The 21,190-nt window shown below is 32.1% G+C and overlaps 3 protein-coding genes across 3 annotated transcripts; 1 reads left to right on the top strand and 2 right to left on the bottom strand.

Annotated features, from left to right (window-relative positions):
* Positions 1–879: 879 nt before the first annotated feature.
* LOC105787491 (V-type proton ATPase 16 kDa proteolipid subunit) lies at positions 880–2,814 on the bottom strand. Its single transcript, XM_012613904.2, has 3 exons — positions 2,608–2,814; positions 2,233–2,518; positions 880–1,242 (listed from the first exon to the last, which is right to left on the bottom strand). The coding sequence occupies exons 1-3, from the start codon at positions 2,684–2,686 to the stop codon at positions 1,110–1,112; spliced, it is 498 nt and encodes a 165-aa protein (XP_012469358.1). The 5' UTR covers positions 2,687–2,814; the 3' UTR covers positions 880–1,109.
* Positions 2,815–3,125: 311 nt separating this feature from the next.
* Positions 3,126–5,488, bottom strand: LOC105787490 (polyprenol reductase 2). The gene is made up of 6 exons (XM_012613903.2): positions 5,160–5,488; positions 4,714–5,063; positions 3,838–4,072; positions 3,589–3,687; positions 3,443–3,514; positions 3,126–3,371 (listed from the first exon to the last, which is right to left on the bottom strand). Exons 1-6 carry the CDS (start codon positions 5,367–5,369, stop codon positions 3,267–3,269), a joined length of 1,071 nt encoding a protein of 356 aa, XP_012469357.1. The 5' UTR covers positions 5,370–5,488; the 3' UTR covers positions 3,126–3,266.
* A 10,237-nt stretch (positions 5,489–15,725) lies between these two features.
* On the top strand, positions 15,726–19,432 carry LOC105787489 (NAC domain-containing protein 37). Its single transcript, XM_012613902.2, has 4 exons — positions 15,726–15,836; positions 17,214–17,425; positions 17,517–17,788; positions 18,789–19,432. The coding sequence occupies exons 2-4, from the start codon at positions 17,272–17,274 to the stop codon at positions 19,305–19,307; spliced, it is 945 nt and encodes a 314-aa protein (XP_012469356.1). The 5' UTR covers positions 15,726–15,836; positions 17,214–17,271; the 3' UTR covers positions 19,308–19,432.
* The last annotated feature ends 1,758 nt before the right edge of the window (positions 19,433–21,190 follow it).

Genomic DNA, 21,190 nt, shown 5'->3' with positions numbered 1-21,190 from the left:
ACGACACCAACTAATGACGATAAGTTTAAACTCTTTCAAATTTGTAAAGTTTTAAGTTAATATATGATAAATTTACAGTTTGCTCTCTCAAAACGATAAAATTATTATTTGATCCAGATAAAATGATGATAAAATTACATTTTAATCGTAAAAGAACTATTTATTACTTTGCTATTAACATTATAGGAGAGTAACCTATAATAAATTAAAGTAAAGGAACTAAATTTTGGCAAAAAATAGTGGGATCAAATCTCAAAAATTATGATAATAGAGAAAGTAAAACCGTAATTAAACCCAATGAATAAAACCTTAATTCTCTATCATCTCATATATCCATTGAGAGGTGATGCATTTGAGGAAACACATAAGTTAACTAAAATAAAACTCGAACTTGAGATCTTAATATACTTGCCATTAACATATATGCATATACACGTCATCTCTGTTTTCCGTGGTTGATCTCCTCATCCATACATGGCCTTAAATGACTTCACAACGAGCATGAAAGGATAAAAGTACCATGCAAGTCCCCGTATTAGGATTCAAATTATATTATCTTTTTAATTTAAAAAATGAATAAATTATCCTCTATACATTAGATCAAAGAGCAAACTGATCTATTCTGTTAAAAAATTCACCCATTTATATTGTTAAAACTAATATAGCTAACAAAATAACTAAATAATTACACTTGATATGTTACGTGTACCTAATTTTGACATACGGAAAACCAATAGATGAAATTTTTAACAAAATGACCAATTTACTCTGATATACAGAAACTAATTTGCCCATGCTTTGAGTAGAGAAGTCAAAATGCAACTTCCATTTTTACCGCAGGCAAGTGTATATCCAAATTAAGAAAGACGAATAGAGAAGTGGGGAAGCTGATAGTAGAACTTCATTATTGCAATGCCAATAGCAGAATTGAGTGAAAAATATCAACATAATGGTCTTTACAGTACACTGAACTATTTGATTCCAGAAATAGAGAATAGAAACAATGTAAAAAACGATTTATTTCGAATCGAATCTATGTTCTAATCTTACAAACAGCAAATGAAAATGAATGAACGGATACAAAATCCCGAGTCTTGGAATATTGCACTCTATTCAGCTCGGGATTGACCGGCACGAGAAGAGAGGATGATACCGACGATGAGTCCGTACAGAGCCAAAGCCTCAGCAAAAATGAGGATAAGAATCATTCCAACAAAAAGCTTTGGCTGTTGGGCATTGGCTCTGCAAATAAATGAGTGGAGAAACTAAATCAAGCAAGGCATGTTCTCACAATTGCAATGAATCTCGAAACCGAAGACAAAGCAAAAACCTATTGCTATAAAGATAATGCACATAAATATACAAGGAAACAACCAAGGGAAAGATCAATGATTATCAGTAGTAAATGGATGAAACCCACAAATCTTTATAACTTCTAAATACCTTAGTTGAATCGAATTAAACTACATTTTGTGAAACAAGTCAATTTCCAGCTACTCTAGGTCAATGAGCATATGATCACACTTATTATACAAATGTACTTCCATCAATTGTAGCAAAACCCTAAAACTAAATCCCTTCAAAAAATTTGTCACAACATACAACACTAATTTTCTAAAAGAGTTACATACTATTTGGCACTTGAGTTTGGTTCAATGTTCAATTTGGTACCTGAATTTGGCTTCCATGTTCAATTTGGTACCTGAATTTAGCTTTAATGTTCAATTTGGCTTCAATTTGGTACCTAAGTTTTTTCAAACTGATACTTAGTTTTCTTTTGTCCTAGTTAAGTACCTAAGTTTGGCTTCAATGTTAAATTTGGTACCTGAACTTTTTCTCCCAAGTAAGTACCTATGTGGCTATGTCTTTTTTTTACTAGAGCATTCGTGTAAAACATTCATTGGGAACAAGATGACGTTTGATCTAGGTACCAAATTGAACATTGATGCCAATCTCAGGTACCAAATTGGGGGGAAAAAAACTCAGCTGCCAAATTAAACATGGAAGCCAAACTCAAGTACCAAATTGAACATTGAAGCTAAACTCAGGTATCAAATGGTATATGACCCCTTCCTCAAATTACATATGTTACTATTCTCAAAGTTCAATTCTCTGTCCTACTATTACAGCAAATGGAATTTGAATCCCGCAAACAACATTTCAATTCTAAAGAGTTTAAATTCAAAAAATAGCCAAAAAAATTTAATTCCAAGCACAATTCGATCACAATACCTAACGCCAGCATCGCCGACGATCCCAATAGCCATGCCGGCGGAGAGACCAGCAAGACCACAAGCAAGGCCAGAGGAAAGATGAGCATAGCCATCGAAAAGGTAATAAGATTTAGCCTTTGGGTTAATCCCAGTACTGATAATAACCGCAATAATCAAACCATAAATACCCAAAACACCAGCCATAACAACGGGAACGATCGATTTCATCACCAGCTCCGGCCTCATCACTCCCATCGACGCCACACCAACACCGCTCTTAGCCGTCCCATACGCAGCTCCCATACCTGAAAAAAAAAAAAACCCAATTGGTTCAACAAAATAGAAACCCATAAAGAATTGAAAATTTTAGCGTTAGGGTTAGGGTTTTCTTTACAGGAGAAAACAAGGGCAGCAGCGGCACCGAGGAAGCCAAAAAAAGGAGCAGTTTCATCGCCGCTGAATGTGGACGACATTTTTAGATTTTCAGATCAAAATTTCGCCGGCGATTTGAACAGAATTTGGGGAATTTAGATCGGTGATGGATTTTTTTCCTTCAAATTTTCTTTTCACCGATCAGAGGAGAGAGAATTGGGAAATTTTCTTAGTGGATACCATTAAACGAGTCTCGGCCTTGATTTGGGCTAAATTTTTATGGGCTTTCATTGCATTATCTTTACAAAAGGCCTCACTATTTGCTTTCATAAAAACTTTTACGAAAAATATTTTCAATTTTTTTATTTTTATTTTTGATATTTGTTTTATATAAAATAAAATCATCGACATAAAAAATTTTCCAATCAACGTAAATTATTCCCTATTCTCGTAAAATGTTTTAACAAAGTAATTTTTTTGTAAAACAAATTTTTTTCGTAAAACATTTTCCGAACTATTCGAGTTCGAGCTCTTATCATGTGCAATTACAATTTTGCGTACATTTGTGTATTAAACCGACAATAAATATAGCTCAAATAATAATGTTCAACGACATAGGCATCTCTCTACATATTTCAGTAACCTAACTGTACACAATATACTTCAAAAACTTTTTCTGTACTAATAAACGAATGGAAGAATGGCCCGCCGATTACGAGGATAATTCTCGAACTTCCGGAGGTACCATCGGTGAGTTTCTGCCGCCGCAAATACAAGATTAGCCACCTGAAACGAGTTACAATTACAAAAGTGTTCGGCCAAGTTCGAGAAAGTGGATATAAGGAGGTATGAAATACCACAAATCCGAGAAGTAGCCATATTGTAAAATCGGTCCCTCCGCTCGCAACCAATAAACCGGCATATAATATCTGTATAGATACAAGTAATGATCATAACTTTGATCAGCAACAAATGCATATACCAAAGCATTAAAGAGAATCACCATCTCGGATAAATAGTGTGGACTCGAGACAACTTCGAACCAATCTCCATGTGGAATCACGTATTCGCCGGTTCGGTCTCCGCGTTCTCTAAGTGACCCCTGTATAAAAAGCAAAAGCATACATCATAACCGGGTGATGCATGAAGCATCGATATCGATTCTCTAACATACCATTCATTTAAACCTCAAAAACCAGCACACAACGATACATACAGATAGCGATAGATTTAAACAGGCGGAAACACATACGAGAATTGCATGACAACGAAGTTGATGGAACCATCCCCAAGCAAATATAACAGCACCGGTCCATTGGCACCAACCGAGCCTTGTTAATGGCTTCATATATCCCCACAAATCAAAATCTGTAATTGGCACCATTTCTTGGCCTTCGACTTTAAATTCAGCCACTTGATCAGCTGCAAAGTTAAAAGCCTCGAGTACACAAAACGTACAGAGCGACAATGGTGCTGCCGTATAGAAACTGCCAATACAATCAGAACCAAATCAATTCATCAAATGTCAATTCATAAACATATCAAATTGTGTTCATCAACTCACTAGATATGAGAGAAGTATCCAAAAACATTCATTTGAGCCGAAGACGCTTTCACATTCTTACAAGTACACTAATTTTCACAAGCTTTAAATCAACGAAAGAATCAAATAAATTCATCAATGGCAATCCACAAACATATCAAATCGTGTTCATCAACCCACTAGATATGGAGAGAAGTATCCAAAAACCTTCATTCAAGCCGAAGATGCTTTCACATCCTTACAAGTACACTAATTTTCACAAGCTTTAAATCAACAAAAGAATCAAATAAATTCATCAATGGCAGTTCATCAACTCACTAGATATGAGAAAAGTATCCAAAAACATTCATTCAAGCCGAAGATGCTTTCACATTCTTACAAGTACACTAATTTTCACAAGCTTTAAATCAACGAAAGAATCAAATAAATTCATCAATGGCAATCCATGAACATATCAAATTGTGTTCATCAACTCACTAGATACTAGATTTTTTTTACAAGTACAAGCTTCAATCAACAAAAGAAATCAAATAAAATCATCCAATAGTAATTCATAAACATATCAAAATGTGTTAAGCAACTCACTAAATGCCAGTCAAGTATCCAACAATATGCATCCGAGCTGAAGGGCTATAATTGAAAACTTGAAAGGTCTCATAAAGTCGCCTCAAGACATGGATTTCCATCAACAACAACAAGAACACAGCTTTCCAAACATTGAACCTGTCATCAACAGAACTAAACCGAGACTTGTATAATGAAAAAACAAGTGATCCTCCTGTTAAATGATTAGCAGCTGCAAGGTAACTCAATGACTCAGTACTCAAAGGTGTAACTTTGTAAGCAAAATACCAAGTACCCATTAACAAGGTGGTTGTCCAAATCAAAGCCAGCAAATAAAAGTGAAGAAAGAAACTCTGGGGAACTGTGAACCTCTACGTTCAAAAAAAAAAAAACCAGAATGAAAAATAAATTAATTGTTTGAAAGATTGAAACTTTATGGAAAAAGATGATAAAAAAAAGGTTCTTACGTGTGATGAAGATGGCATAATCTTACCCCTTTTAGCAAAGCTTAGTAAAAGGGAGTGAAATGAATTGAGACATGGAGAAGGGAGTGAAGCTATGAGGATGGGAAGGGTTCCAACTATCCATGTTGTTCTTAGAAGCCAAATAAGGTTTGTTTTAATGGTGTTTATTGATTGAGAAGCTAAGGCTTCCATTAAAACACCAAGTGAGTTCATTCTTTTCACAGGCAGGAAGAAAAGTTGAAAGTCGCCGTCGAAGAGGGGGAAGCAACGTAGTGTGATGGCAAAAATATAGTAACGTGTGTCAACAACGTGGCGTCAGCTCGGGGTTTTTACTTTGAACAAGCAAAAAATTGCTTCTTTGGTCTTTTAGATGGATTGAATGCAAAGAAGGACATTAAGGGCATGTTTAGTATAGCTAAAAAGGGGAAGTTAAAATTTGTAGTTTTTCTCCTCTCAAAAGTACTTTTGGTGTTTAATTAAATTTTCACCTCTCTAATAATATAATACTTTCAATTTTTTTATTTTAATTACAAATGTGTTAAAATTATTAATTAAAAATAATTTTAAAAAAAAATACTAATTACAAATATTTAATGGTTATATTTAAATATTTAAAATATGGTTTATATATTCTAATTAAATTTTATAAATAATTAATATTTATTACTTAAAATATTTAAAATTTATATTTCATATATTAAAATATTAACAAGTTATAATAATTTTTTATATTCTTACTAAAATATAATAATATTAACTAATTTAAATATTATTTACATGCATATTTATTACTTGATAATAACACGTCTAAAATGAACATTTTATTTCTCAAAAATATTTTTTGGCAACAGTACTAAACACTCAAATTTTAAACCAAACTTTTCAAAAGTACTTTTTAAGAGTATTGCCAAAATAGCCTTAATAAGGAACCAAAAAGCTTGAGTCTAGGCCTTTAATGAAAAGAAGAAAAAGCTTGCATGATCTATTGGGTTTGGGCATTGTTTAGTATATGGGCATATCTATCTCTATTGACACTAGATTTATTAATTGGATGGGTCGGGGTTAGATGTGTTCATGAGTTAGATCAGATCGAGCAATATCTAAGCATGATATCAACATACTTTATGTTTGCTCAAACTCGGCCATACCTGAAATATAAGCTTAAAATTTTACCTAAACTCACCCATATTTGCAAAAGATTAACCTAAGCTCTTGCCCACATTATTTTTAAATTTTTTTAAAAATATTTATATTATTTAAATTTAAATTTAATTGTTTTATTTATTTTTTATATAGTCATCTTAATATTATTTTAATGTTTACATTAGAGTAGATATATTTAGTATAGATTTATTATTTTAATGTGTTATAAATTACATAATATATAAAAATAACATAATATAAAGTATTATAAACTTAAAAATTGGTTGGGCTGGGTCGGGTTAGGCTTGGGCCTTAAATGTTTAAGCCCAACCTCGAACCATATTTTAAATGAGCCTATTTTGGCCCGACCCATTTTTCAAGCTTAACTTTTTTGCCAAAACCATCCCAAATTCAAGTGGGCCTAGGCAGCCTGACCCATGAATATGTCTAGTCTGGGTTGATTTTATTTTATATTAATTTAAATTTTAAGATTTTTGGTTTTTTTTTTTTGATTTTAGCTAGTTTTGACTATTGAGTAGATGTGGCAAAATGGGCCTGAGTCCAAACTCATTTTGAATCTAATTTGATCAAAAAGTCAAAAACTTCAACTTTAAAAAATCTCAACTTGAGACTAACCCGAACCTAAACCCGGATTTAGTAACAAAAATAAAATAATTAAACTACAATTAAATATCTATACTATTAATAAAACCCTTTGGCTATGTTGGTGTCATGAGTTAATCAAGTACCAACTCGGTTAGGAGATTATGAAAATGTTATTCCGTAATTAAAATTAGTCATATTATCGAGGGTATTTTAGTATTTTCATTTTAACAAAACCCAAAAGAATATGGATATGTAAGATTTAAACCCGCACCAATTGAATTAATAAAACCTTAAATTTACGCTCAACCAAAGCTTTATTTTATTTTTTTATACATTTTTTAATATGTAGAATTTATTATCTCCACTAATTATATGTATTAATAATGTTGTTAATTGAGTTGGTGTTACAAGTCAACTCGACACTAACTCACAGTTGATGAAAAAACCATAATAAATGATTGTTTATTTAATGTTTAAATAATCAGCTCTGGACACAACGGGTGACTCGTGAAAACGTGTCCAGCACGGCACATTTTTGCCATGTATCACCCAACGTCCCCAAAATCAGCCTATTTTTTTTATTTTTAAAAAATTCGACCTAAATCCCTAATTACTCTTAAAAAACGACATATTTCCTTAATAAACCCGCATATAAACTCTTTTTTCTACCCAAAGAGATGAAGGAAAATAAAATAGATTAGTGCTTTAAATGCAAAATTGACCGTCAAATTATACATTTTTCTCATTCAAGTACAAAAAATTATTTTAATCAAAAGCGGTACTTAAACTGTTAATTTTGTCTTATTTTACTCCAAAACAATGAAAACATTATATCAACCAATAGAAAACATGAGATATCATCCGCTTTTGAATAAAATGAAATAGATAAAATCGATAGTTTAAATACCACTTTTAACCGAAAAATCTTTAGTTACCTAATTAGATAAAAGGGTACAATTTGAGAGTTGATTTTGTAATTAACTTGAACTATTCTTTTGAGTTAAAATCTATTAATCGGTAAAAAGTCAATAACTCGAATCTATGAAAAGAATAAAATTTAAAAATAATTTCAACTTAAAATGATTCGAATAAATAACTGAAATTAACTTGAATATGAAATTATATCACGTTAAAAAACTCTATTGATTTGACCTAAATTTATTTAATCCAAACCAACCCGATAATAGGTTTAAATATAATACAATAATTATTTCCAAAGATTTCATGCAATGCATGAAAGGAGAGTAGCTGGGGCTGGCAGGGCCTCGACCCCTTAAAATAGAAAATAATTTATTTAGGTTCTTTAAAGATTTTAAAATTTTAAATTAGTAAAAGTAAAATTGCACTTTGTCCCCCTTAAAAATGATAAAAAAATTGATTTAACCTTTTAAAAATTATAAATATATAGACTATTAAAACGATGAAATTATGTTTTTACTATTGTAAAAATTACAATTTAATTTCGGCCCCCGTAAAAGAAAAGAAACTAATAATTTGTTTCTACCAACAAACCTTGAAAATTTCATTAAAATAGGGTCAAAGGTGCACGAATGCTTAACATGTAATGCATTGTGATTAAGTTTTGGATAAAATGATGATTTTTTACTTGATGATCCTACTAACTTTCATAATTGCATTAGGTAAATTTGTCGATCACAATAATGTGATGGGTTAATTTCTATAATGTTTAATTATGGTTTTAGTCCCTTCATTATGCTAAAATTTCATATTTGACCTTTCTACTTTAATTTAGCGTAATCTGATGATTCTATTTTTATAATCTTATTAGTAGGTGAAACTCGATAAAACTGCTTTTTGTTGTCATTAAAGTGATTGACGTAAAAAAAATTTTGGTTTTTTAATCACACAATCAAAGTCATGTAAAAATTTTTGTTAACCATGTTAAACCGATAATAAATTTATATGTCACTTGGATGTTTAAGGTTGATGTTTCTTTTAAAAAAATTCACGTCGTCATTTTAACAATATCGACTAAACCTATACAAGCGTAAAGTTTCATCTGAAATTTGGTAAAAAAATATTAGACCCAAAAAGTGGTCATGGAATAAAAATTAAGCCTGTTTAAAATATAAGCCAAGTTTGAACTTCATTATTCAAGACCTGAGCATTTATCGGACATGTTGCAAGCACCCTAGATGAGAATCGACAAGTAACTAAAGAAGGACGAAATAGGCCCAACGTCGAGATGACGCGATGAACTCCCAACTTAAGGTAGCGACGACATCGTGACGAGCATGCACGGGACGTCACGACAACGCGATGTATTCTCCATGTAAGCAGCCACGTTTTTCACTCCAAGCAGAACTTTTTCTCCTAGTCGAATTCTGATTATTTCAGGGATATTTAGTATGATTAAAACTTTAATCTTATCCTTGTTTTTTGGGTCCAAAATTAATACGCCAATCAACAAGGGCTTTTCTTGAAGGCAACAAGACGTAGTCGCACACGAGATTTGTTGAGAGTTTCGTGGTAACCATGGAGAGATTCGTTATTTATACAAATCAATCCTAACAATAATTATCAATTTTACCACTCATGTAGTGTACTAATTGAGCAAATCGATGATTAATCTCAACTTACTTTTTAAGTGGAAATGTAAATCACTTCAATCGAGCACAATCCACACGTTGGGAATCATGTAACTAAAAGAGTAAGTTTGCAAAAAGGGAACCCCTCAAATAATTACATGGGAGTAATGTGGGGGCGAACCATCCAAATATAATCATTTTATTTGTGCTCTCTTATGAGTTTTGTGCTTATAGGGAATATATATAGAGGGACCAAATTAGAAAATATTTTGGGTTGAGATTAATTTGTACATTTTTATGAGAGTTAAAAACGTGTGTTGATATATACCACGACCATCAGTAAATTGAAGCAAACTATGTGTGCATAGGTTTTTTTTGGCTCGGGCACGACTCGACTCGAATTTGCAGATAAAAAGTCATGTTGTTTTGCTGCTATATTTCCACTTTTTGTCACTGCTTTATTACTATTTCACTATTATGTTGCTACTATTTTATTATTGACGTTTGGATATTGTATAACGCTTATTTTATTGTTAATTTTACTACTAGTTCAGAGTCATTTGCTTGTTAAGTTGTACTTATTTTTGTGTTATTTAAGTATAAAGATTTTTTAAATTTATTTTCAATTTGTTGAGAAATATTTATTTTAATATTTTTAACGTGCATCGAGTCGAGTCTGAACCTATCAATCAAGCCTAAAATTTTATTAAGGCTCCATCCGACTCGACTCGTAAACAACTCTTTTTAAATAAAATATTGAATTTAAACTTTTCCTCTTATTCAAAAATCCAAGTTGTTTCACCTTCAAAAGAATATAATTTCAGACTCTAAAAATAGTTGATTTTTTTTCAATGTTTGGGGTCTTAGGGTAAATTTGGATGGGCAGTGCGTTCACCTGCGGTTAGTATAAAAACAGCGGTGACGGTGAGATTAGATACTGTAGCGATACTGTAACGTGAGACAAAAAGTAATTTAAACACACCGCACCGCACCCAATCGTCCATCCAAACCCATCCTTAATCTTATTAAAAGCTTATTAAAATTGGAATAAAGTGAAGGGAACACCTTTTTGACAAACGAAACACATAGTCTCTAGACCCCCCAAACGTCCATCACAAACATAAGCAAAACTAGGATCTAACAAGTCAAATCAGACGCGTTATAATCGATGCCTAATGATCCAATTGTAAACCACCACCTCCTGTTTCCAATGACCCCATCATCAGCTCACACCTGTGACCGTCAATGGCATCTATATCCATGGCCCCATTTCCTCACCATATTTGTGTGTGTGTGTGTGTGAGAGAGAGTTCTCAGCCAAGGAATGTGGTCTGAATTTTATAATCTTTATCAATATGTCTTGTAATAAAATTGTAATCCCTGCTGTCTTTCTTCCAAGACATTACAGGCGACCAACTAATGAGTATATGACTCGTTGTGAAAGGTAAAACACAGGCCATAAAATTTGGGTAATTCTCTTTGGAGTATTTCGAAATTTGGTTTAAGAGGGTCATAGATGAATCATAAATTTTTGAGAGTTTTATCATTATATTAATATGTAAATGACAAATCCACCATTTGAAGGAAGGGCAAGGAAACTGTTTGTTCCCTTTTGCCTTCGACTCTCGGTGTTGATATGTCTCTAGCGTGTATATAAATACTAACCCTCTGATTGTACAATATAAAAAAAACACATGAACATTTAAACACAATATCGAAATGGATAAATTTAGTCATTATACTAAACATTTATTGTTTAATAGAATCACATTTTATGATTCTGCAGATTTTACGTGGAAAAACAACCATACAAGAAGTTTTCGACTACACACATTTAGAGGGTTCAACTTGTGCGGATCCCCTGTTTCTTTAACAAGTGCGTTGCGCTTTGAATTTTTCAAGTCGGATCAAATGAAATTTAGGTCACACAACTCTAACGTCTCACTAATAGTTTCATGGGGTTCAACCTTGGACACTTCTCTCTGAGTAAATATTTTTGAACTGATCACAATGATTCTAATATCAGAAACCCTAGTTACTATGCAACCCATTTGAGGGAGAAGTGTTAGTTTGGGTGCAGTTTTCCATCAATCACTAGCTCTATTTTTCCCAAATATGATGATGATGATGATAATAATGTATGAATTAGCCATATGATGATATCCACTCTAATTCACATGATGATGGTCAATAATAATTTCCTATAGAATCACATATTAGATGTACCTTTAGTTTATTAATCCCAAAAATCCAGAAAAATGTCTAAGAAAATGCACATATTTTACCAAATTCTACCAAATGGTCCATTTATTTGATTGCCAATATACAAGGGGTGTGCAATCATGGTTTGATGTCCCCCTTTGAACGAAGCTTATGTTTCACACCTTACAATAAAATAGAGTGTGAACAGTTTTTTGAGTGCAATTCAAGAGTTTGGATAAAAACCTTTACTTTATGTATATAAAGGTCCGAATTTAGTAATTGTTTCCATATTGGGACTTGAATATTTTTTTTGGGTCCAAATCTTAATGTGGGTATAATTGTCGAGTTCAAGGACTAACTTGGACAAAAAAAAAAAACAACAATTAAGGAAGAATTGTCTAATTTAAACCCTAACATGGACAAAAAGAAATTCAGATCCGAATCTGAGATTAATTATCAAGTTCAAACCTTAAGTAGATTTAATTCTCACATATAGGAAAGTTTGGGGAAATGGGTGTTTTTTTCCTTCACCAACCAATGTGAAAATGAAGCTATAAGAGATACTAATGAACAAGAACTTGGAAGGGTAAGGTGTTGTTTATGGATTGAGAAAGAAAAAACAAAGAAATAAATAAAGGTGTTTGGAGGGTGGTCTATGTCAAAAAGGAGTTTGAGATCCTAATAGGACCCTCCCAAGGATCTGCTTTTGCTGGTTACGCTAACTTTTTTTAAAATTTTATTTAGGTTTAAATATGACATCGGTTCTTGTACTTTCGATTAAATTTAAGATTTTGTCCTCGAAACCCTTTTATTTTTTCGCTTCAAATGTCGTAATCCATAGTATTTTTTCGTCGAAATTGTTTAAATCGGCAATGTTGATTAGGTTGTTATCGTATGTTGTGGCACACAATTGACATACAATAAATGCGCTAAGTTAATAAATTTTGACGAAAAATACTAACAATTTTTAATTTTTGAAGTATAGAGATAAAATTTTAAAATTTATCAAAGTACAGGGACTGACGGTAGATTTTCACCTTTTACTTATTATTTGTTGTTAAAACTGTGAGAGAGGGGTTCACCGCCCCAACTTTGATGGTGGGGTTGAGGGTCCACAAGGGATGGGGGGTTTTAATGAACTCAATGATGCCCTCCGCCGCATGATTGGCGACTACAGCCGACCCACCACCGTCCTAAGTGGACTTCGCCTCCACCTCCCTAGCCAATTCACTGTTGGATATGGCAATTTATGCTTTTCACCTTCGTATCAAACCACATGCATGTGTGACACTAGCTTATGGCTAGCAAAAGCTATATACTTGTAGCCAAACTATGAACTAAACTTTCAATTAGTTCTCCGATTTCAAAATATTTTAATCGAACTCTTAAAGTATCAGTGTTATATCAACCGTATCTTTTTGTTAATTTTGAATTAATTTATGCGTTATATGCTGATTTGGTATAGGACATATTTAAAACACGAGTCAATTTGTAAATACATATGTACCTATTACTGCCAAAGGTATAGCTCTACTCGGCTAAATAGGAAAATTGCTTTTAACTCCTCTAAAAATTATAATCTTTAATTTAATCCTTTTAATCTTTGATTAAATGAAAATTTCGAGCTTTTATCCTCTTGAAAAATAATTAATTTAATTTAAGCTTTTTTAACATAATATTTTAGCATTCTTCCCTCAAAATTTTATATTTTTATCTCAGCCACCTTGAACAAAATTTCTTGCTTGTCCCTCCCTAATGCTTGAAAGACTTAGATCTAATGGTTAAAAATTTTTTTAAAGAATTATGCCTCATAAATTTTAATGATTTTTTTAACAAATATCCATATAATAGATATACGTGTTTACAATTTGGTCCACATGTTCTAAAAACATTTCATGTCATACCTGGACTGGCACTTAGCGTCTAAACTAATAGTTAGACTAATAGAAAGACCTAGTTAATACAATACCACTACTTTGAGGACTCAATTAGAATATTTTTAATTTTAGGGAGTAATTTAGAATATGGACTATAGTTTGAGGATAGTTGGTGAAATTAACCCGAAGTAGGGGAGCAACAAAGACACATGCCCTTTAACGATATACTTTTGTAAATTCCACCCATTGTTTGTCTTCTACGTAAAGAACGATGTAAATCGGCCAATGGATTTTTGCCACGTGGATTTCCACTGTGTTCTTTGACGTACCTTCTCGTAAATACTTGTCTGAGAAAAATCATTCGGAGGCCGTAATTTCTACTTGAAATGACTGAAATATCCTTAAAAGTGTCTCCGCAACAGCTTTGGGATTGAAAGGAGTTTTTGGTAATTTAGAAAAAGAGATGACATGTCAGCAAGCTAGGGAAGAAAAAGGACAGCTCGGACGGGCGGTCGTTTGGCGGCAATAGGGTGGCCGAGGTTGTGGTTATGGACTGCCAACGTGGCAAGGGTGTCAAAAAGATTGAAAATGAAAGGGACTTTATTGAAATATTTCGATAAGTTCGAGCAATTATAAAGAATTCAATCAATACAAAATACAAAAGGTAAAGAGTCGAATAAAACTCGTTTAGATTAGAAATCCACACATGGAAAACACAAATGGTGAGACTCAGGGGCAAAGTTAAACATTTTATTATGGAGGGTCGAAATCAAATTGTAAAATTTTGGAAGGTCAAAATTAAAGTTTTACCATTTTATTACATATATTCAAGGGCTTATAAGGTAATTTCACTAAATTAAGTGGGTGAAGGCTCCTACCTACCCTTTTTGATATCATCTGTAGTGAGATTTGAACCTATGTGCCCAAAGGCTTAGGGTTTTAGTCGTAACTAACAATGTCAAAGCTTCATTCGCACAAGAATTTATATTTGATGTAATGATAGTATATAAGTTCATACACCATTAATGAATCATAAGATGTCATTTGAAAAAAAATGAATTTATTTATCTGTAATGATTTTTAAAATTACTTGTTAATTTATTAATATATAATGTGTTTTAATATGACATCACTGGTCGTGTATAAATCATAGGAATGTTACTTGCTATAGTGTGTGTTGTCAATAATTTGTGAACTTGAAATGATTGAAACCCGTAGTGAGCTGATCAAAATAACCCTAAAACTTAAAACAATTTAAACTCAAAATTACTTAAACTGAAATAACTTAAAATTTTAAAGGGTAAACTACATTAGTAGTCACCCATCTATGATTTGTTTTTAGTCACCCAACTGTGAAAAGTTACAAAATGATCATTCAACTATTCAATTTTGTCTTTTTTGGTCACCAGCTAGCTAATGTAAAAATAGAAACACCCAAAAATCTAAGATAGTTGGGTGATCATTTTGTAACTTTTCATGATTAGGTAATTAAAAAAAAAACCATAATTGAGTGAGCTTTATTGTAATTTACCCAAACGAAATTGACACTATCTTTTTTAACTAGGTAAACTACAAAAATGGTCACTTTTGTTTGCCTCAGATTACATTTTAGTCACTTATGTTTGAAATGTTACGTTTTAGTCACTTACATTATCGTTTTGTTACGAAGTGGTCACTCTACCGTTAAGCTCCTTTACCTCTCTAACGACAATACTACGTGGCAATCCAAATGGGTTTTAAATGTCAACTTGAATTGGAAATTTTTAAATTAATTACACCTTAAACTGGAAAAGAAAAACCGTTCGTCTCCTTTTTCTTTTAGTTTTCTTGTTCATGTTGATTGAAAAAACATTTCTCATCCCAATTAGATATCCAAGTAGGCATTTAAAACTCATTTGGACTGTTATGTAGGATTGTCGTTAGGGGGTAACAAAGCTTAATGACAGAGTGACCACTTCGTAACAAAACGATAACGTAAGTGACTAAAACGTAACATTTTAAACATAAATGACTAAAATGTAACCTGAGTAAAACAAAAGTGACTATTTTTACAGTTTACCCTTTTTAACTAAAACTAGTTTAGCTATGCATTGACGTAAGCGAAATGGGGAGTGCCATCAATCAACCCCCATGCGCAATATAGAGCGGTCCTTTCCCTCCCCATCCCTTTTATATATTCTCTTCATTTCACTCCTCCATTTTTGTCTCTCTATTCTTCAATTCCCTTCCCTTTTGTCTTCTTCTTACTCATTTCTTCTTTGTCTCTCAAACTCGAAACACGACCGCCAGTTAACAAAATCGAGGTAAGCTTCTACATTTCTGCATGAAAAAGAAAAAATCATCTTTTTTCAAGACAATATTCTTTTCATCTAGTATCGTGTTCGTGTCATGTCACCATTTGGTAATGTTAGAGCATATACAGAAGATAATCCTTAACTGCTGGTCTGATTTTCCCTATGAAAACAAGAATGCCATTGACATTATAACCTTAAAAAACCAGAATATAATCAGTTCAGAGTGTCATATTTGGATTTGAATGTATGAAAAACTGTATACAGCAAAAACCCAGGAACTATTTTTTCTGATTTTAGGTCAGCTGTTGTGTTATGGGAATCCTCGACTAACAGATAAAAGTTTGACAGTGGCCTTTCATTTGCAATGAGACAATAACTTCTGCAACTGACAAGTGAAAGAGGAGTCGGGGGTTTTTTTTTCTTTAAAATCTCTTTTCACTTTTGTCAGGTTTTGATCCGATGGAAAACTGTGTTCTGTCGAGAAAAAGCTTTTCATTTTTTTATGGTCTCTCTTTCAAACCAAACGCGTGCCTAATTGTGATAACGTCATCCACCTTGTTCCATTTATACAACTTTTTAGGGTTAATATAATTTTTAGTCCCTAAGTTTGACAATTAAGCCCATTTTAATCCCTAAACTTCAGGGTTTGATATGTGTCATATCATCAAATCCTTATAAAATCCAAGTTCTTAAACCAAAATAGACCTAGTTACCATGTTTAGATACCATAATAAAGTTAATTATCAAATTTAGGGACTAAAATTACATTTTCAACTTTTTCAAATCAGATCATGGAAAAACTCAAAATCCCAAACTTATTAATATATATTCTACTCTCAAAAGAGTAATTTTGTTTGTTTCGAACCCTTTTTATTACACCCTTTCTACCTTGCTTATAATTGCACTTTAGATTAATATAAATTTGGTTCTTTTACTTTTATAATACTTTTAGGTGGCTAGAATAGTTAACACTTTTTTTTAAGTTCCTACTCAAATTTGAGCATAATAGAGGACCAAAATCACAATTTAACAAGTTTTTTATATAGTAATGGAAAAACCCCGTTCTTGATACATCATTTCCACCATTCACCAACACAAGACAACATCATTAGCTCAAACATCTAGTTGTCCCTTCCAAGTGTTCTCTTAACGAACACACCCCTCATGCATTTTTTTTTCTTTTTTTGCCTTTTTCCATTTGCACATCTAGTTTTTTAATCTATGAATAATAGGTTTTGTTTTATAGTCATGCCTTAATTTTGCTTCTAAGAGGGTTTTAATGTCAATTACTATTGATTATACATATACGTATGTATGTATATAATGCTTGTCAACTTGGAGAAGCTTTTCATTACTTTCTTCAACCTTTTTCTAATTGTGATTTAGGGGTGAAGAAGCTATAAAAGAGTGGATATTGTTAGTGGTGTGTTAATATTGTGGATCAATGGAGTCATGTGTCCCACCCGGGTTCCGGTTCCACCCGACTGACGAAGAGCTTGTCGGCTACTATCTGAGGAAGAAAATTGCATCGAAGAAGATCGATCTCGATGTTATAAGAGACATCGATCTGTATAGGATCGAACCATGGGACCTTCAAGGTACAAAACACCATCCCACACTTCAATTTTATTTCTCCTTTTAGGGTTTTCATTTTATGTAAAGAGTTGGATATTGGTGATTGGAATGTAGAGAGGTGTCGGATCGGGTACGAGGAGCAAAACGAGTGGTATTTTTTCAGCCACAAGGACAAGAAGTATCCGACAGGGACGAGGACTAATAGAGCGACTGTCGCCGGTTTCTGGAAAGCAACGGGACGGGACAAGGCAGTTTACGATAAATCGAGGTTGATTGGGATGAGGAAGACCTTGGTTTTCTACAAAGGAAGGGCTCCGACGGGGCAAAAAACAGATTGGATCATACATGAATATAGGCTCGAATCCGATGAGAATGGCCCTCCCCGGGTAAGCATTTACATACACACACACACACACACACACACACACACACAGACGTAACATATATGTATACTTAAGTGTATAAATATTGACCATCAGTCACGAAATAGAAACCCTTTATTAGGACAAGATGATTAGAACCCTAACTTTTTTTGTGACGCAATAGTTGGTGTTTATTTTTTCAAGGAAAATTTATTTTCCGAGGGTCTATAAGTTTCTTTTTTTGTGATTTAGTCACAAATATTCTGGGGTTATTAATTAACTAAATAAGTGAAGGATTTTTAAAATTGAAAAACATATTGTATGTATAGTGTTCATATATAATTTCTATATTAACTTACACGCCATGAGAAAAAAATATAACCTAATATTTTTAGGACTTATTTTGTAATTTACCCACTATATGAGAAAAGGAAGCAACTTTTTTTTTTTTTTTTGTTTTGCTTAAATGTCTAACATAATATGATTTCTAGGTCAAAAAGATGATTAGTCTAACTTTCAAGCATTTTTTTTGAAAAGAAAAATTCCATTTCTCCTCTATATAGCATTCATATATAACCACCACCATTGCTATAATATCTACCTCAAAAACACATTTGAAAACTAAAAAAGCTAGTTACATCAAATGTTTCTAAATTATAGTCTCGGTTTTAGATTGGTCCTCAGTTACATCAATTTAAGCGTTAAATGTTAGTTCAAATATAGTACTGAGCATATTTAAGACACGTGATATGCCTACCGCATGGATAGTTTAGATTGACTATTGTGTTAAAAAGAAAAAAAAAAAGAACTAGGGGCGTGGATAAACGTAAGAACTTAATTGAAATTGTACTAATACGTTGGGTTCTCAACCTAGGACCAATTTAGGACCTAGTCCATAGTTTAGGGACTCCATGTGCAATTAACCTTTCGTGAAAAAAGAAAAATTTAGGTTGAAATATGCTTTAACTCCTTATTCTCTTTGTATATTTATAATTTAGTCTCTAAACTTTCAAACTTCTTGCAGGAGGAAGGATGGGTGGTTTGTCGAGCATTTAAGAAGAGAACTAGTAGCCAAAACAAGACCATACAAGGGTGGGACACTACCATTTTCCAGGATGAACGAAGTGGGATTACCAGTTCCGCCATTTTTGATCCACTAGCTGACATTTCAAGACAAACCCAGAATTTTAAACAAGAGATTATAGAGGCAAACAATTTGAACTTTATCGATCACTATGATCAGTTCCTACAGCTTCCTCAACTAGAGAGCCCTTCAATGCCATTAATAAAGAAGCTGCCAAACACTAAGGAAGTGACTGATTGGAGAGACCTCGACAAGTTTGTAGCTTCTCAGCTGAGTCAAGAGATTAGATACGGTGGTGGTGATGAAGGTGGTTCGAGCTTTGGAGCTGATACAAATGGTGAAATATCAGATATGGCGGTGCTGTTGTTGCAGTGTAGTAATAATGGTGGAGATGAAGAAGGGAATAAGTTGAATGAGTTATTGAGTTCAGATATTGGAATCTGCTTATTTGATAACTGAAAGTGCTTATATTGGTTTTAGTATATTATAAATCTTGATGGGTAATGATACATTTTTAAAATTTTGTAAAAATTTGGTTGTGAAATTAGTAGTCCATTCAATTATTTTTGTCGGCTTTTAAACTATGTTGTGTGTTGGTCTGATGTTCAGGGTATTCACAATTTTAGGTGTGCCCTGGATTCGAGTTAGGCTAGTTGCTTTGTTGTTAAAGTTTTACCCTCCTCTTATAATTCACCAAAAAAGAAAAGAAAAAAAGCCATTAAAAGTATAGAGTGGGTCTCACGAATCCTTCACATAGCAATTAAGCATAGTAAGATTCAAATCTAAATACGTAAACAGTCTTATGACTTCATCCTTTGTCAATAATTCTAAGACCTCATTAGCACAATCCCGAAATCTTTTATTTGATGCCGAAGAATTCTTATAAGTTGAATTAGTTGTATTGAAACAATTCAAACTTCAAAATAATGCAGTAGGAGTCAAATTATATTTTGCTTCCTATACTTAAAAATTGAACAAATTTATCCCCGTACATTAGATTGATATTTAAAATTTCATCTATTTGTACTGTTAAAAATTGGCATGGCTAGCAGAATAATCAGACAGTGAGATATGGCATCCACATGTATCTTATGTGGATATACAGAGACCAGCTTTTAACCATAAAAATGGATGAAACTTTTAACAGAATGACCAATTTACTATTTAGTCTAATATATAAGAACTAATTTACTCTTTTTTTAATAAAAAAGACAAAATACAACCTGATTCCCGATATTTTACTAAAAAGTACATAGCAAAAACAAAAAGACAAATATTATCTTAAAATAATTACACTTTTTTAGAAAAGAAACAAATTTGATTGATTCTTTTAAATTTTTTTTTGATTGATTTGAATTATCAAAGGTTTTAGTTAATGCGTGAACATCGTGGCCCCATAGCTTGTCTCGCATGCGATAGCCATGCATGCCTCCCCTCTTTTTTTATACCCGTTTTATAATTTATGTTCGAGATTTATGGATGTCTTTATTAACAATGTCGTCTTTATGATTCGAACCTGACTCCTCCTTTTAGGAGTGTAATGTACTTACTAATTTTAATTTTAATCAAAGAAATTATATATACCTCGATTCGAGCTTCGTACACTTTTTTAATATACAAAGTTTTAATTTTAATTTTATAATATAAAATAAATATTTTATATTTAAAATAACTTAAAAATAATATATAAAAATTATTTTTTTAAAATATTATATGAAAAATTATTTTTTTATTAGAAATAAACAGATAGAGACATTTCAATGAGAAATGACATTTCATCTTTTATTTTTGCCATCATATTTGACCAACAAAGATGTTTAACTTTATTCATCAAATGACTATATTGCATTATCTGTTTATATCTTTTGTTAATTTAATTTTTATTTAAATTAATTAAATTTGGTATTTAATTTTAAAAAAAGACCAACAATCTTTTAAAAAAAAATTGAATTGTTGTTGTTTTTAATGAAATACTTGTTAAAATGTTAAATTTTAAACATCATAACGTAAATAACAACTCACATGTACTTCATGTTAATTCTTTTGAAATTTTATAAACTTTTTATATTTTTTAAAATTTGAATTTATTTTATTTTGATTATTTTATAAATTTTAAATTGTTTGTTGGCATGACATATCAGACAACTAATGTCATGTCAGCATAAAGTATACGTGGGTTGTTATGTGAGTTGTTACGTCAACATCATTAAAAAATTAATGTTTAAGTTAACTTTTAATTAAAAAAACAATTTAACTCATTTTAAAAATGTTATTGATCCAATTTAACTTGAAGAAAGAAAAAAAATGTAAACATTGAGGTGCTAAACTACGAGCTTTCCCTT

Source organism: Gossypium raimondii, chromosome 2 (genome assembly GCF_025698545.1).
Source record: "Gossypium raimondii isolate GPD5lz chromosome 2, ASM2569854v1, whole genome shotgun sequence".
Lineage (NCBI taxonomy): Eukaryota > Viridiplantae > Streptophyta > Magnoliopsida > Malvales > Malvaceae > Gossypium > Gossypium raimondii.
This window is presented reverse-complemented; position numbering and strand designations above follow the sequence as displayed.

What these genes read in the sequence shown, in the direction of transcription:
- LOC105787489 (XM_012613902.2), top strand. Translation starts at nt 17,272, where the DNA reads ATGGAGTCATGTGTCCCACCCGGGTTCCGGTTCCACCCGACTGACGAA. An exon ending in CGAACCATGGGACCTTCAAG is followed by an intron (nt 17,426 to 17,516) that starts GTACAAAACACC and finishes ATTGGAATGTAG; the next exon opens with AGAGGTGTCGGATCGGGTAC. An exon ending in ATGAGAATGGCCCTCCCCGG is followed by an intron (nt 17,789 to 18,788) that starts GTAAGCATTTAC and finishes AACTTCTTGCAG; the next exon opens with GAGGAAGGATGGGTGGTTTG.
- LOC105787490 (XM_012613903.2), bottom strand. Translation starts at nt 5,369, where the DNA reads ATGAACTCACTTGGTGTTTTAATGGAAGCCTTAGCTTCTCAATCAATA. An exon ending in GGATACTTGACTGGCATTTA is followed by an intron (nt 4,073 to 4,713) that starts GTGAGTTGCTTA and finishes TTGTATTGGCAG; the next exon opens with TTTCTATACGGCAGCACCAT. An exon ending in TTCGTTGTCATGCAATTCTC is followed by an intron (nt 3,688 to 3,837) that starts GTATGTGTTTCC and finishes CTTTTTATACAG; the next exon opens with GGGTCACTTAGAGAACGCGG.
- LOC105787491 (XM_012613904.2), bottom strand. Translation starts at nt 2,686, where the DNA reads ATGTCGTCCACATTCAGCGGCGATGAAACTGCTCCTTTTTTTGGCTTC. An exon ending in TGCTGCCCTTGTTTTCTCCT is followed by an intron (nt 2,519 to 2,607) that starts GTAAAGAAAACC and finishes TTTTTTTTTCAG; the next exon opens with GTATGGGAGCTGCGTATGGG. An exon ending in GTCGGCGATGCTGGCGTTAG is followed by an intron (nt 1,243 to 2,232) that starts GTATTGTGATCG and finishes ATTTATTTGCAG; the next exon opens with AGCCAATGCCCAACAGCCAA.